Source organism: Lepidothrix coronata, unplaced genomic scaffold (assembly GCF_001604755.1).
Source record: "Lepidothrix coronata isolate B3197 unplaced genomic scaffold, Lepidothrix_coronata-1.0 Scaffold199, whole genome shotgun sequence".
Taxonomy (NCBI): domain Eukaryota; kingdom Metazoa; phylum Chordata; class Aves; order Passeriformes; family Pipridae; genus Lepidothrix; species Lepidothrix coronata.
This window is the reverse complement of record NW_016690379.1, coordinates 888,246-904,268: the sequence shown is the minus strand read 5'-3', so window position 1 is coordinate 904,268 and position 16,023 is coordinate 888,246. Positions and strand designations below refer to the sequence as shown.

At 55.3% G+C, this 16,023-nt stretch overlaps 1 protein-coding gene across 27 annotated transcripts in view; it reads left to right on the top strand.

Annotated features, from left to right (window-relative positions):
• NFASC (neurofascin) overlaps positions 1 to 16,023 on the top strand; it is an 82,978-nt gene that overhangs the window by 30,245 nt on the left and 36,710 nt on the right. For 14 of the 27 annotated variants that reach the window (XR_001877598.1, XM_017832203.1, XM_017832187.1 and 11 more), the window contains 13 exons: positions 696 to 818; positions 1,856 to 2,026; positions 4,579 to 4,629; positions 9,006 to 9,117; positions 9,759 to 9,943; positions 10,809 to 10,940; positions 11,607 to 11,750; positions 12,403 to 12,514; positions 12,616 to 12,782; positions 13,323 to 13,470; positions 14,079 to 14,203; positions 15,038 to 15,073; positions 15,794 to 15,895. Coding sequence is in view for 26 of the 27 variants with exons in the window: in XM_017832203.1 (XP_017687692.1) it covers positions 696 to 818; positions 1,856 to 2,026; positions 4,579 to 4,629; positions 9,006 to 9,117; positions 9,759 to 9,943; positions 10,809 to 10,940; positions 11,607 to 11,750; positions 12,403 to 12,514; positions 12,616 to 12,782; positions 13,323 to 13,470; positions 14,079 to 14,203; positions 15,038 to 15,073; positions 15,794 to 15,895 (1,608 nt within the window). In the remaining variant the exon portion in view is untranslated. The remainder of the gene's footprint in view (positions 1 to 695; positions 819 to 1,855; positions 2,027 to 4,578; positions 4,630 to 9,005; positions 9,118 to 9,758; positions 9,944 to 10,808; positions 10,941 to 11,606; positions 11,751 to 12,402; positions 12,515 to 12,615; positions 12,783 to 13,322; positions 13,471 to 14,078; positions 14,204 to 15,037; positions 15,074 to 15,793; positions 15,896 to 16,023) is intronic. The other 13 variants (XM_017832194.1, XM_017832211.1, XM_017832209.1 and 10 more) reach the window with 2 other exon arrangements.

Below are 16,023 nucleotides of genomic sequence, written 5' to 3'. Positions count from 1 at the left end.
TTTGGATGATCCTCTGGGGCACAGGGTGGGACTGTGGGGATGGGTCTGTGCAGGGCTGAGGGTTGGACTGGATGGTCCTTGTGGGTCCCTTCCAACTTGGCATATTCTGGGATTCTGGGATCTCAGCCTCCTCCAGCTCTCACCTGTCTCCAGGTGCATCCAGCAGGTGTGGGGGGGTTATGGCTGTAACCAACAGGGAAACATTTGGCATGGATTCAAGGGTGTGGATTCAAGGGCATGGATTTAAGGGTATGGATTCAGGGGTATGGATTCAAGGGTATGGATTCAAGGGTGTGGATTCAGGGGTATGGATTCAAGGCTATGGATTCAAGGGCATGGATTCAAGGGCATGGATTTAAGGGTATGGATTTAAGGGCATGAATTTAAGGGTATGGATTTAAGGGTATGGATTCAAGGGTATGGATTCAAGGGTATGGATTCAAGGGTATGGATTTAAGGGATTTAAGGGCATGAATTTAAGGGTATGGATTTCAGGGTGTGGACTTAGGGGTATGGACTCAAGGGTGTGGATTCAAGGGCATGGATTCAAGGACATGGATTTCAGGGAGTCATGCCCAGGCAGAAATGAAGTTTGCATCGAGGCCACCCCACGGAAAGCAGGCCAGGCCCAGCGGGAAGAGCTCCGTGGATTGTCCCGCCCTCCCTCCCTCACGTGCCCTTGTTTCCCGTGGCAGAGTCTCCCCTGTGGCCCAAGGAGAAGGTGGATGTGATCGAGGTGGATGAAGGGGCCCCTCTGAGCCTGCAGTGCAACCCCCCCCCGGGGCTGCCCCCGCCCGTCATCTTCTGGATGAGCAGCTGTGAGTGGGGAACCCCCTTCCCACCCCCTGCAGGGCTCCCCACGACCCTCTTTAGGGTCCCTGCTGCTGGTTTAAGGCAGTTCCTGCTGGTTTAGGCTGGTTTCTGGTAGTTCAGGCCAGCTACTGCTAGTTTAGGGTTGTTATTGATAGTTTAGGGCAGTTCTGATCGTTTAGGGTACTTTCTGATAATTTAAGATAGTCTCTGTTAGTCTGGGGTTGTTACAGCCAGTTCAAGGCAGTTTCTGCTAGTTTAAGGTCATTATTGCTAGTTTAGGGTTGTTCCTGCTAATTAGGGCTGTTACTGCTAGTTTAGAGTAGTTTCTGCAAGTTTAGGGTCTTTACTGCTGGTTTAGGGCATTTTTTGCTAGTTTAGGGCAATCGCTGATAGTTTAGGGCAGTTGCTGCTAGTTTAGGGTTGTTTCTGCTAGTTTAGGGTCTTTACTGCTAGCTTAGGGGAGTTTCTGCTAGTTTAGGACATTTTCTGCTAGTTTAGGACATTTTCTGCTAGTTTAGGGTAGTTTCTGCTAGTTTAACGTAGTTGCTGCTAGTTTAGGGCAGTTGCTGCTAGTTTAGGACATTTTCTGCTATTTTAGGGCAGTTTCTGCTAGTTTAGGGTTGTTTCTGCTAGTTTAGGCTCTTTACTGCTAGTTTAAGATAGCTTCAGTTAGTTTAGGGCAGTTGCTGCTAGTTTAGGGTTGTTCCTGCTAGTTTAGGGTCTTCATTGCTAGCTTAGGACATTTTCTGCTAGTGTAGGGCAGTTGCTGCTAGTTTAGTGTTGTTTCTGCTAGTTTAGGCTCTTTACTGCTAGTTTAAGGTAGTTTCTGATAGTTTAGGGCAGTTTCTGCTAGTTTAGGATAGTTTCTGCTAGTTTAGGGTTGTTCCTGCTAGTTTAGGGTTGTTCCTGCTAGTTTAGGGTTGTTCCTGCTAGTTTAGGGTCCTCACCCTGGTTCAGAGCTCAGAGACCCCCCCCCTGCCCTGGGGTCGGGCAGGAGCCCCCGGCCCTGCCTGAGTGCCCGCTGTGCCCACTGTGCCCACAGCCATGGAGCCCATCCAGCAGGACAAGCGAGTGTCCCAGGGGCAGAACGGGGACCTTTACTTCTCCAACGTGATCCTGCAGGACGCCCTGACCGACTACAGCTGCAACGCCCGCTTCCACTTCACCCACACCATCCAGCAGAAGAACCCCTTCACCCTCAAGGTGAAAACCAGTAAGTGTCACGGGGCTGGGGCTCCCCTTGGCCAGGGTTTTCCTCCCAGACACCTCAGTCCTGTCCTTGGCACCTCCTTTATTTATTTAGGACGGCACAGGAAGGGGTTTGGATGAGGGGTGATAGTCCTTGGGGGGCTCCTCTGGCAGGGAGGGGGGGCTGGTTCCCCTCCAGCAGCTTCTTGGTGCAGGTATCCCTAAATCCACGTGTCTGGGATGAGCTGGGAAGGGTCCAGCACAGGTGGGGTGTTCCCACAATCCGCAGGGAAAGGTGAAATCCTGGGGGATCGTTCCCCCTTTGAGGAGCTGGAAGTGGAGCTGGACGTGGCCTCCCTTTGCTCCAGGTTTGGCTCCAGGGGCTGGTGCTGCCCCGAGGGTGGGGAGCTGAGTGTGTGCCAGCCTTGCCCAGCTCAGGGTGTCCCTGCCCAGCTGCTCTTTGGCTCCTTCCCTCTGGGAATGTGCTGGCAGGGGCCACGGAGCCCTCGGGGGGTGACCCTGGGCGATCCCGGTGTCCCCACGGGAGGAGCATCACCCTGGGGCACACCAGGGGCACACCCAGGGCTCTCTGCAGAGCAGGTCCAGCCTCCAGTGGCTTCTGCTCCACAAAGGAGGTTGTTTGAAGGACAAGGAGCTCCTGGTGTGCTGTGGGGCCGCTGGCAGAGGGGACTGAGCTGAGGCTGCTGAGTTGCTGCGGGTCCTGCAGAGCACGGGCTCTGTTTTGGGGGGGTGGGAGGTGTGTGCAGAGCACCAAAAAAATCAGCAGCCAATATAAACCCATCCTCTCTTGGCCCCAGTCATCAGCCAGGAGCCATCACCCCTTCCCAGTGAGGTCCAGCCGGGAGGCAGAGGGTGCTGGCTGTGTTTTGGGGGGGCAGAGCAAGCACGAGGAGCTCCTGGCTGCCAGTGGTGGGAGTTTAATTTGATCTCCCAGCAGCTCAAATCAGCAGGAATTGCTGTTAAAGGGACCTCAGCCAGGGCCTGGGGGGGATTTACACCTCCTTGTGACAGCTTCTCCTCTGTGCAGAGCTTGAGTAGAGACCCAGCAATTGAAATCCTCCAGCAGGCTCTCTGCCAGCAGGTCCTTAACTCTGAATATTATTTGCCTGTTTACAGAGCTGGGCAGAGAATCCCAGTGCTCACCTGTTGGGGAAGGACTGAGCCCTGGATTGGTGTGAGCTGGGAAATCCTGGCAAACCAGGATCTGGGGTGGTTTGAGCCTCCAGAGGCTCCAGCCTGGACAGATTTGTGCAGGTCCAGGAGCGATGTGGGTGAAACCCTGGCAGGTTTTTGTGTGCCCACAGCCACGAGCTCCCCCTCCTGCTGCACTCAGGGGCCACCACTTCACTCCCAGGATGTGGAGAATTGGGCCCTCTCTCCCAGTTTTCCTCAGGACACATCTGCTGTGTGATCAGATGCAAATTCCACCCCGGGAGCCCCCCAGAGCTCTCTTTGTGGTTTCCAGAACTCAGGCTCTGATTTCTCACCTGTCACTACAGAAAAAAGTGGTTTATATTTACATTGTTCAAAGGGGCTGAGCTTGAATTTATCTCAAGCTCTTTGATCGTCTCAGCCTCCAGCCAGGAGCTCTGGCTCCTTAAAAAAAGGTGCTGGAAAATCATGGCATGGGAGTGCCATGGGATGCAAGAAGAGGAGAATGGAAAGGCTGCAGGGAGGGAGGGATCCCTCTGTGCATTGTTTGGTGGTGGATCCAGGTCCAGGCAGCTCTTGGGGCTCTCTTAACCCCCTTTTGGGTGCTGATGTGAGCTGGGAAGGGCAGATCCTGCAGTGGGCTCAGGTCAGGATGATGAATCCCCCCACTCCTCTCAGAGGGGTGATTATTCTTCATAGGTGAGGGCTCGTGCTGGGTGCCCATAAACAAGAGCAGCATCTTATTGAGGAGCTGGAACACAACCTGCTCTCCTTACCTTGTCATTAAAAGGGATTTTATAGCAGGTTATGCTTTTAGAGCATTATTATTATTATTATTATTATTATTATTATTATTATTATTATTATTATTATTATTATTATTTTGATTTGTTCACCTTTCCTCATCACCACACCACTGCCCAGCTGTGCCCAACCCCTGGCTGTGCCCAACCCCTGCCCAGCCTCTGCTTCGTGCTGGGGGAAAAAGCAGCTGGAAGACGATTTTCTTTGTGGTTAAGAAACTGAGAGGAAAAAAACCAAACATCTCCTTGTTTGTTTTTTTTTCTAAAAGCTATTTTGTTTCTTTTAAAAGACAGGAAGGCGCGGAGCAAAACACACTTCTAGGAAATGTTTACCCTGTGATTTTCACGCGCAGTTTAGTTGCCTTCCCACCTGGCAGGAGGAAAAACAACCCCTCTGTGGCCCTGTTTGTCCCGGAGGGCAGCTGTGCTTCTGTCTCCCTGCCCCTGCCTGTCGCTCCTGCCTGCGGGGAGGTTGTTCTGTCCCCTGTCCTGCTGTCCCCCTCTCGCTTCGGGGAGGTTGTTCCGTCCCTGTCCTGCCTCCTGCCCGTCCCCCCCTCGCTTGGTGCCCCTGGAGTCGCTCACAGTGTTTTGTTTATTGCAGAGAAGCCCCATAACGAAACGTCTTTACGAAATCACACTGACATGTACAGTGGTGAGTCAAGCCCGGCTTGTGGAGCCCCTGCTCTGGTTTAACCTCCCGCCTAACCCGACTGACCCCGCACTAACCGGGCCCTCCCCGGCCCCTCGGGGGGTTGTGCCCTCGGCTTTGCCAAAGAAATAGGGACACAAAACGAGCCAAAGCCCCCCTGGAAGCTTTCGCCCTTTCCAATGAGCGAGGTTTTTAAGCTAATGAAGAGGATCTGCAGAGCCCCAGCTCGGGAGGTGTTGGGGTTAAGAGGATCTGAGCGAGCCCGGGGTTGCTCCCTCCGTGTCTTGGCCTGGGCAAAAGGCTCATGATTTAAAGATCAGACCCCCTGTCCCCCTTCTGGGTGTCCTCAGAAAGAGCAGCTCCAGAAAGAGCAGCCCCAGGAAGAGCATCTCGTGGATTTGCAGCTAAAACCAGGCAGTGACTGGGAGAGGAAAAACAAAAGGAAAAAAGGGAAAAAAAAGAGGAGTATTTGGTTTTCTTGGAATCTGGGAGCTTTGTTTGTGTGCTGAGAGGTTGGACATGTGCTAGAGGCTTTCCCGAGGCTCCTGCCCTTTTGTTCTGGGCAGGGAATTCCCTCTGGGTCCTGCCTCTGTTGGGAGAAGCCCATCCCAAACTCATCAGTTTTGCCTCCCCTGGGGCGGGGTCGCTGCCCCGGGGCTGGATTGGAATTGTCACATGGATTGGAATTGTCACATGGGTTGGAATTGTCACATGGATTGGAATTGTCAGGGATGTGATGGGATAATGTGGGAGATGGGGCTGGGTTGGGTGATGCTGAGAGCCCAGGCAGTGCCAGGGATGTGAGCACCCCACCAAAGCCCCCCAGCTCGGGTGCTGCCATGGGGCAGGACTCCCTTTCTGCCCCTCCTGCTGCTTTTGGGGCCGGGGTCGGGTGGCAGCAGGGGGGGCACAACCCCAGGGATGCCCCACACTGGTGCCCACCGTGCCCTGGAGTGTCCCCCCCCGAGCCACAGCTTCCCTTGGGCCTGGCACGACCCAGGGCACTTCTTACTGTGCCACGGGGACTTTTGGGGACAAGGAGGGCTTTTGCCAGCCCAGAGCAGACAGAGCTGGAGTGTGAGAAGAGGGGACTGTGCCAGGCAAGTTCCCTCCCTGCCCAGGGAACGGGGATTTGGCATCAGGAGCAGGAGGTTCCTGAGGGTGCTGGGGAAGGCTCTGAGGCAGAACCAGCCTTGGAAGTGCTGGTGGCAGCAAAGGGGCTGGGAATGGTCTGGAAATGCTTGGAGAAACGGCTGGGAAAAGGGACTGTCAGCAAAATCAGCTTCCATGGGGGCTGCACGAGCTGCATCATTCCTCGGGGAGAAAGGAATGAGAGGAGATGCCTCTCTCAGGGACAGAGAAATCCAGTGGACAGGGGTGGTCCTGGGCTGAGAAATCCAGTGGACAGGGGTGGTCCTGGGCTGAGAAATCCAGTGGACAGGGGTGGTCCTGGTCTACCTGAGCTCCCACTGCTCGTTGCTGTTCAGGGCAAAGGGATGCCCAAAGAGTTAGTCAGGAAAATGAGATTTTATCTGCACAGCCTCCAAGATTTCTGTCCTATTCCTGTTTTAGGATAAACTTCCTGCTCTTTGCATTGTCAGGACTATTTGCACTTAACACCCCCTGGAAAACCTCCTGGCCCCAGTGAATTCCAGCTGCTCCCTCACACCCCTGTGCAGACCTAAATCCAACCCAGCACTTCATTAATTAACAGTTGATGAGCTGGTGGAATAATTGTTACCCTCAGCCCTTTTCCTTGCTGCTGACCCCGTGGTTCTCCCTGGAATGACCTGCCTGGCTCTGCTGGCCACTGGAACCAGCTGGGGCGAGCGAGGAGTCTTTGGGGTGGGCACAGGGACATCAGGATCCCGAGGATTTGGGGGGTTTGGGGGTCTCGGGGCTCTCGGTGCCTCTGCCTTGGGGTGCTGGGATGGGCACAGCACTGGAGCCAGCTGGCAAAGGGAGCTCCAGAGGTTGGGAGTCCCATTCCTGGGATATTCCTTATCTCAGGGACATGGGATGTGCTGTGTGGATGTGAGGTTGGGGGGACAGACATCCCAAACAGCCCCTGGGACATCCCAAACAGCCCCTGGGACATCCCACCCAGCCCTTCTCCCCACCCAGGGCGAGTGCAGGGATTTCCTTGCTGCCAAGCTGGATTGTGGGGGCAAACTGGCTGCAGTTATCCAGGGAAAAACGAGCTAAAAGGATTAACTGGATATTTTATCAGCAGAATTTTCTCACCTTTTTTTTTTTTTTAAAAAAATGGAAAACAAGGCCTGTTTTGGTGTTTTTTCTCTGTCCTTTTTGGCAAACCTGTGGGGTGTTTGGAGCTGGCTGTGCAGCAGGAGAGCAGCTGGGATGTGTCAGGGTGTGCACAGCCCTGGACACGAGAGGGGATGGAGAATTTTTAGATGCCACCAGGTCAGGGCTGTGGGAGGGGGCAGTGGATGTTTCTGGAACCACCAGTTTGGAAGCAGAGTCTGTTTTGGAGCAGAAGGAAACAGCCAGGGGATTTATTTTTTTGGTTCTGATCCATCCAGAGGGATGAGTGAGACTTTGCTGGATGGCTGAGAGCTTCCAGCTGGAGCTTCCACACGTTCAGAGCCAGAGCAGAACTGGGAGAATTTCTGGCTGCTCCTTCTTAGAAACAGCAAAACATTTCTTAGTGATGCTGTGCTGAGGCAAAAAGTCTCTCAGCTGTGCAACGCTGTTGTTATGCTTGTTAAACAGGTGGGTAGGATACTAATTTATCTCCCTTATTTTTAATTGTCATCATTAATAAATGGCTCACAAAATTTGGCTTGCACTGCTGCTTTAGCTCTGCTAGTTCTGCCCTGGGCTCCCGAGCCAGCAGGGCTGTGGTAGGAGTGAGTCCTGCAGCCTGTTGGCTGACAAAAGCCCACAAAATAATATCCCACTGCCCTGATCGGATGGGAGAAGCTCGTGGATGTGGCTGGAGAGGTGGGAGCTGGGATAAACTCCAGCTCCAAGCCCAGCCCCTGGCTCTGCTGTGCCCCCCCAGAGCCCGGGATGGGTTGGGATACCCGGGAATGAGACCCTCTCCAGAGGCAGGGATGCAAAGGGCAGCGTCTGCCTGCCCAGAGAACCAACCCCTGTGGATCCAGCAAAGCTCTCCCTGCCCTGGTAATCCATTAATGGAATAACTGACTAACCCTCGGGGGTCCCCCTGGATGTCCCACAGTGGGATGTGTGGCTCTGGCTGGTGAGGAGTCCTTTCCAAGGCATGGATTAACTCCTGAGGCTGAGTTTCCCTTCCCTCGTGCCAGGCTGGGAACTCCAGCACAGCCCCTGTCCTCTCTCCCCCCTCCTTCTCCCCCTGGCACAGCTCTGGAGGCTTCCCAAAGAAACGTGGGCATCCCCAAACCCTCCTGGCACTGGGCACACCCGGCTGCCTCCTGCTCACTGAGCCAAAGAAGCTTTGGGGGCTCAGGAGAGGATTTGGGCTGCACCCCAAGCTCCTGCTCCTGCCCCGGGGGGGGCTCTGCCCACGGATCCCCCCCGGATTTGTAGTGTCCCTGTGCCAGCCCTGCCCATTCCACCCCCTTTCCTAATCTCATAACTTCCATCTCTGCTACTGCTGCTTTCAAACCCATCTCATCCTGTTTTGTCCTCACTGATCCAGATCTAGGTCAATAATTCCACTTATTAATGGAATTTATTCCATAAATAAATAATTTCCCCCCCTACAAAGCGAGATCTTCACCGTGTGTATCTGTAGAGAGTTGCCTCGTGTCTTCCCCTGATTTTCTCCTATTAAACTTCCCTGTCCAGTCCTGAAATGTGTCATTTTGGTGGCTGAGTTGTTCCTTTCCAAAGGGCACTGCCCTTCCAGGCCCTTGGTGAGGCTGGAGAAGCTCTTTGGTGCTGCTGGAGCCCCCCGGCAGCGCCGGGATGCTCCATGTTCCCGAAATCTCTGTGTCCAAGTGTCCCAGCTGCCTGAGTAAACCCTTCCTGTGACCACTTCGTCCTTCATCACGTGTTTGTCCATCAGTATTTCCCAGTCTCAGCCCATTTCAGCCCATGTCCTTGTGCCAGAGGCAGGGATGGGCAGGAAAGGTGGGAGCTGCTGGTGCAGGGACCATTCCCGCGGCTCAGCTCCCTCTGCCCACCCTCTGCTGCTTCTCTACCCCCCTGCCCGCCCAGCATCCTCTCTCCACCCTTTCATTTCTTCATTTAAACCCCTTTAGGAGCCCTCCTCTCCCCTCCAGGTGCATTTTTGGGGGAGTTCAGCCTCCCAGGTCGGCGGGGGGAGGCGAGACGTGTTTCTGGTCCCCCGAGGAGACTTTTTTTTTTAAAAGCCCTGTGTTTTGTTTCTTTTGTTTTTGTTTTCTCCTTCTCTCCCCTGCTGATTCCAGCCCGAGGGATCACGGAAACGACTCCCAGCTTCATGTATCCCTACGGGACCACCAGCAGCCAGATGGTGCTCCGAGGGGTGGATCTCCTGCTGGAGTGCATCGCGTCCGGAGTGTACGTACCCTGGGGGGGGGGACAGGGTCATTCCCAGTGGGATGAACCAGGACCAGGGTGCTGAATCACCATGGAAATACCTCTGTCTGGGAAAAAGGGCTCATTCCTCTCTTTTAACAAGGCTCTCATAACCTACTTGATGCACAAAAGCATCGAGGAAACGGAGAGCTGAGGTTTGCAGGTGTCTCCGGATACTTGTCCAAGGATAATTCCCCACTGGTTTCTCCTTAGATCTGTGGATCTCCTGGGAGCTCCTCACCACGCTGTGGGTGAGGAAGTTGTGGTCCATGAACGTCCTGGGCTCAGGATTCTACCCCAGTGCCCTGCTGGTCTGCCCATGGCAGGGGGTTGCAGTGGGATGGTCTTTAAGGACCCTTCCAACCCGGAGCATTCCAGGGTTCTCTGATCCTGCACCCCCCAAGCCATGAGGTGAACCAGGGGATCACCTGGTGGTGCTCAGGGTGAACCAGGGGATCACCTGGTGGTGCTTTAGGGGTGGTGGTCTGAAGGAGGGTGGCCCAGCAGCTGGCTCAGCCCTTCTCCCTGGCCGTGAGTGCTTCCCAGTGCAGGATCAGCAGCCGCTTTCTTCGGAGCCGTTTCCCTGCCTGGCAAAAGCACTGACCTGCTCCCCCTCTCCTCAGCCCAGCACCGGACATCATGTGGTACAAGAAAGGAGGGGAGCTCCCCGTGGGCAAAACCAAGCTGGAGAACTTCAACAAGGCCCTTCGCATCTCCAACGTGTCCGAGGAGGACTCCGGGGAGTATTTCTGCCTGGCCTCCAACAAGATGGGCAGCATCCGCCACACGATCTCGGTGAGAGTGAAGGGTACGTCACCTTTACCTTCCCATCTCGGGGACCCCCACGCCAGGAGCTGGGAGGGCACGGGAGGGGTGCTCTGGCTGCTGGGAGGGGCACTGGGGGCTTCCCAGAGGGGCTGGTTCTGTGCCATGTCCAGCCACCTGTGGGTCTTTGTAGAGTCGTGGAATGGTTTGGGTTGGAAGGGATGTTAAAGACTGTGCCATGGGCAGGGACACCTTCCTCTAGCCCAGGTTGCTCCGACCTGGTCTTGGACACTTCCAAGGATGGGGCAGCCACAGCTTCTCCGGGCAACCTGTGCCAGGGCCTCCCCACCCTCCCAGGGAGGAATTTCTCCCTCAGATCCCACCTAAACCACCTCGTCCAAACTGCCCCAAAAGCAGCGTGAGATGAGCTCTCAGCTGAACTTCACTGACATGAAGTGTGGGCTCCTGTGGCCAAAGAGGGGAGGGACCCTGAGCCCACCAGGGGAAACCCCCTGGAGAGGAGGGAATTCTCCTTGTCCCACATCTCCAGGGAGCAGCAGAGGGGGAGCTGGCAGGAGGGGGAGCTGCTGCCCGTGCAACTGGGACCCTGGGGTGTAACTGGGGCCCTGGGGTGTAACTGGGGCCCTGGGGTGTAACTGGGGCCCTGGGGTGCAACTGGGGCCCTGGGGTGCAACTGGGGCCCTGGGGTGCAACTGGGGCCCTGGGGTGTAACTGGGACCCTGGGGTGTAACTGGGGCCCTGGGGTGTAACTGGGACCCTGGGGTGTAACTGGGGCCCTGGGGTGTAACTGGGACCCTGGGGTGTAACTGGGGCCCTGGGGTGTAACTGGGACCCTGGGGTGTAACTGGGGCCCTGGGGTGTAACTGGGACCCTGGGGTGTTTTCCAGCTGCCCCATACTGGCTGGATGAACCCGAAAACCTCATCCTGGCCCCCGGGGAGGACGGGAGGCTGGTGTGCCGAGCCAACGGGAACCCCAAACCCTCCATCCAGTGGCTGGTGAACGGGGAGCCCATCGAAGGTGAGCTGGGGGGGCTGTGCCAGCCCCACCACAAACCCAGCCCAGGGTCCTGTGGCTGAGCCAAAGTTGCTGCTGGGGTGCCAGGCACTGCACGGGCTCCAGCCCCACACACTGGCCCTGCTGCTGGTTTAGGGTTGGTACTGCCAGTTTAGGGCAGTTTCTGTTAGTTTAGAGTCTTTACTGCTAGCTTAGGGTAGTTTCTGCTGGTTTAGGGTCTTCACTGCTAGTTTAGGGTGGTTTCTGCTAATTAGGGCTGTTGCTACTAGTTTAGACTAGTTTCTGCTAGTTTAGAGTCTTTACTGCTAGTTCAGGGCAGTTTCTGTTAGTTTAAAGTTTTTACTGCTAGTTTAGGGTTGTTCCTGCTAGTTTAGGGCTGTTCCTGCTAGTTTAGGGCTGTTCCTGCTAGTTTAGGGCTGTTTCTGCTAATTAGGGCCACTACTGCTAGTTTGGGGTGGTTTTTGCTGATTTACCAAACCTCACTGCTGGTTCAGGGCAGTGCCTGAGGTGAGTCCAAGCCGAACCACGGGCTCACCGTTGGGACCGGGGAGGTCATGAACCACCACTTGCTTTTCCCCGGGCCGGGCTGGGAGGACGTGTGGTGCTGTTGCCCGGCGAATTCTCGACTTAAAAACGGCCTTTAAATCAGAGTGCTCTGTTGTGTTGAAGCCTCTGCCCACAACCCGAGCCGGGAGGTGGCCGGGGACACCATCGTGTTCCGGGACACGCAGATCGGCAGCAGCGCCGTGTACCAGTGCAACGCCTCCAACGAGCACGGCTACCTGCTGGCCAACGCCTTCGTCAGCGTGCTGGGTGAGCACCACCCCCTGCACTCGCTTGTCACACAGCCCAAGCCTGCTCTGGCTTGGGAGGGACCTGAAAGACCACCCAGTCCCACCCTGCTGTCACCGCCCGCTAGCCCGGGTGGCTCCACGTTTATCCAGCCTGGCCTTGGACACTTCCAGGGATGGGGCAGCCTCTGATTCTGTGGGCAACCTGTGCCAGGGCCTCCCCACCCTCACAGGGAACAATTTTTTCCTAATATCCAATGTTTATCCAATCTCTCCTATTTAAAACCATTCCCCCTTGTCCTATCACCACCTGCCCATGTGAAAGGTATTCTCCCTCTTTTACAATCCCCCTTTTCCCTGCAGAAGTTCTCCGTTTGCTTTCCTCTCTGTCATTAGCTGCTCCACAGAGGTTCCTGACCTCTGCAGCTGGGCTTTGGAGCAGAAATCCATTGCCCTGGACCTGCCAAGTCCCAGGACACGAGCTGAGTCCTGCAGCCAGGCTGGAAGGGAGGGGGAGAGGAGAGGAGAGGGACTGGAGAAGCTCCACCGGGTTTTGAAAGCGCCAGTGGGAAAAACGAACAAAAGAAACGGGAGGGTGGATGGAAAGGCTGGAAAGGAGCAGCAGGACCTGGTTTCTCGTCCCTCTCCATGGCTGTGCTCTGTGCTGTTTGCAGACGTGCCCCCCCGGATCCTGGCCCCCCGCAACCAGCTCATCAGGGTCATCCAGAACAACCGCACCCGGCTCGACTGCCCCTTCTTCGGCTCCCCCATCCCCACCCTGCGATGGTAAGAGCTGCAGCACTGCCCCTGCCAGGCCGAGGGCTGGGGAGAGCGGGGGGGGTTCCTGCTCTTTCTTCCCTTCCAACAGCACTTTGTGGTGTTGTGAGGTTTAAGAACGGCCAGGGGAACACGCTGGACGGAGGGAACTACAAGGCCCACGAGAACGGGAGCTTGGAGATGTTCATGGCTCGGAAGGAGGACCAGGGCATCTACACCTGCGTGGCCACCAACATCCTGGGCAAAGCAGAGGCCCAGGTTCGCCTGGAGGTCAAAGGTAGGGACGTGAAAGGCTCTGGGATCTTCTGGAACTTGCAGCAGAAATAACGATTTCGGGTCAGGGAGGTTGGTGGTGGTGCACCCAAGTCTGTCAGCAGGACAGGCACTGTGTGACTCAAAGCTGGAATCTGGAAAATGGTACAAATTCCTTTTTAGTGCTGGAAGAAAACAAGGCTGGGGATGTACTGGAGCTGCAGAAGGGCTTGGTGTGGGTTCTGGGAGATGCCATCAGCAGTGCAAACAGCAAAGCAAAGTGTTCTCAGGGTTAACCGAGGACAGGAAAACATTTTCTGGATTGTTTCTGCCAGGGCTCTCCCTGTTCAGCAAATGTGACTGCTGACTCAGAAAACTGGGGGTTTTTTAGAGGTTCAGCGTGAATTAATGGCTTGGTGAATTAATTTAGTTGCATCCTAGGCCATTCATCCACCAAGCTGGACAAACATGTGTGTCCTTTCCAAGCACCACCAAGTCCCCACCGAGCTCCTGAGCCAAGAGCCAGGGATTTGGTGCCTGACACTTCCTTTGTGCCCCCGTGCAGACCCCACCAGGATTGTGAGAGGGCCCGAGGACCAGGTGGTGAAGAGGGGCTCCATGCCTCGCCTGCACTGCCGCATCAAGCACGACCCCACGCTGAGGCTCACGGTCACCTGGCTCAAGGATGATGCCCCCCTGTACCTGGGAAGCAGGTCTGTGTTGCCAGAAGTTTCACGGATCTTCCCTCCCAGGATTGCTGGGAACATTTTTACAGAACGTTTCAGGATAATGTGGATAAATACCGAGTTCCCATCTAGGCAGCCTTTGACGTTCTTGACACTTTTAATTTGCCAGCTCCTTCCAACAGACACTGCTCGGCAATTGCAGCTGATTTATCAGTAAATCAGGACCTTGCTGTGGGTTTTATTCACAGATATTTTAGGACATCTTGATAAAAGGGGCGAGTTAATAACAACCCACCTCAAAATTAACGTTTATCTGCCGTGCCTGGGGCAGCTTTAATTTCCTTCCCATGGCTCACTCCCTCCTTGGGAAGGGAGATCTGATCCTGGGCCACCAGCCTGAGCTTGGCTGTTGTCCTGAAGGTGTGATTATTCCCCAGACACACTCCAGGGCACATCTGCTGATTCCTTAGGAAATGAGGTTTCCCAGAATAGCTCAACACTCCTCAGCTGATCAAACCCTCAGAGCAGAGCCATCCTCCTGCTCTGGTCGGGCTCGGAGCTGTGTCCTGGCAGAGAACACTCAGCCCTCGGTGCTGCTGCCTGGAACAGGCGTGTGGTTCTTGCTTTTCTTGAAGGATGAAGAAAGAAGACGATGGTCTGACGATATTTGGCGTGGCTGAGAGGGACCAGGGGGATTACACGTGCGTGGCCAGCACGGAGCTGGACAAGGACTCGGCCAAGGCCTATCTCACCGTGCTCGGTAAAGCTGCCCCGTTTTTAGCAGGACAGACCCCCTTCGAGGTCAGGCTGAGAGGTCTCTGCTCACCGGGGTGTCCCCTGGGTGCTCAGGGAGGTGCTGGCAGGGCAGCAGTTCCCTCACAGGACTCGGCAAGGACACTCTGCCTCGTCCCGGGCGCCGGCGCTGAACTGGAGCCCAAAAAAAAAACCCCTCGTGTTTGAGAGCGAAAAAATAGGAGAGTGGTTATTACACACGGCCAAAAATATCCCAGTGTGGATGCTGGAGCTCTGTGGGAACAGTCCTAAATTTGGAAGTGAATTTAAGGGGGTGTTGGGGTGCTGAGCAATGGGGAGTTGGGGGTGACCCAGCTGGGGGGGATCCTGGCCCTGCGTGTCCCCTCGGCAGCACAGGCAGGGACAGACCTGAGCCCACTCCCCACCTGTGCTCGCTGTGAACCCACTTGGAAAACACAGATTTATCATGCCCTGCTCTGGGCCACCTCAGATTCCCGGGAATGCCACGACCTGCCAGTGCCCTCCAAGAGCTGGAGTGCACCAGGACCCCCAGATCCCTGATAATTCCACTGGGCTTGATTTCCACCCCTTCCCGTCCCCCTAATAGCTCATTAACCCCACACCAGGCTGATGTTTCCCCTTTACAAACACGAACAGAGCTGTGAGGGCACGGCTGCAGGTGTCTGGGGGAAGGATGTCCCTGCTCTGCTCCCCACACGGGATCGATTCCTTCCCAAACCCGTAACTGTGTGTGTGATTTCACATTTGCCAGGTGCTCCTTTGGCCACCCAAGCTTAATGACTAAACTAACCCGGTTAACAACCACTGTCTTACCTTGCAGCCGTCCCTGCTAACCGTGTGAGAGAGTTACCCAAAGGTAATCAGCACTAATTTGTTGCCTTTCTTTTGTTTCCTGAGTTGATTTTGGTTTGCCTCGCCAGTAACGCCAGCAGGAAAGCGTCAGAGCTGAAAAATCTGGGAGCTGATGCTTCCAAGTCCTCTCCGAGTTGTCCTTCAAAACCCAGCCAGATGGCCGTGGGTAGGAAGGTCCTTTGCCACGACATTTTGTGCCCCAAAGTGCCCCTTTGGGACGCTCTCCTGAGGGAAAGTGGAAAAAAAAAAAATCACTTTACCTGCGCTTGAAAATGCTGAGCCCTGACGGGAGAAAAAAATTCACCTTGAATTTCTGAGCCCTTGACCTTTGCCTGGACAGAATTTATTCCTGTTATTGCACGAGCAGGTTCTGGTGAAGGGATAAAGAAACCGGAGTTGCGTTCAGGGAATTTCCAACAAGTTTATGTTTTTGTTGAGGTTTTGTTTCCCTTCCACCCTATTTGTTTGTTTGCATTCCTGTTCCGGACAGCTCTGTGTAAGGTCAAACAACCCCCTGCTGAGCCACTCCCTGGTGCTTCCACCCCCAGTGGTGCAGGGACAGGGAGGGTTTAAAGGCAAGGAATAATTAGCACCGGTCCTGAGAGCTGCAGGGTGGGCTCAGTGCCCCAGAGCACTGGGTCTGGGTGAAAAGCAATGGGAAAACTGGGAATCCCAGCTCCTGGGACAATCCCAGCCCTCACTTGTGTCATTCCTGGGCCGACAGCACGGCCCGACCAGCCCCGTGACCTGGAGCTGACGGACCTGGCGGAGCGGAGCGTGCGGCTCACCTGGATCCCCGGGGACGACAACAACAGCCCCATCACAGGTCTGGCTGGTCCCACTGCCCCCTGTGAGCCCAGCCCTTCACCCAGCCCTTTACTGAGCCCTTCACCCAGCCCTTCACCCAGCCCTTCACCCAGCCCTTCACCCAGCCCTTCACCCAGCCCTTCACCC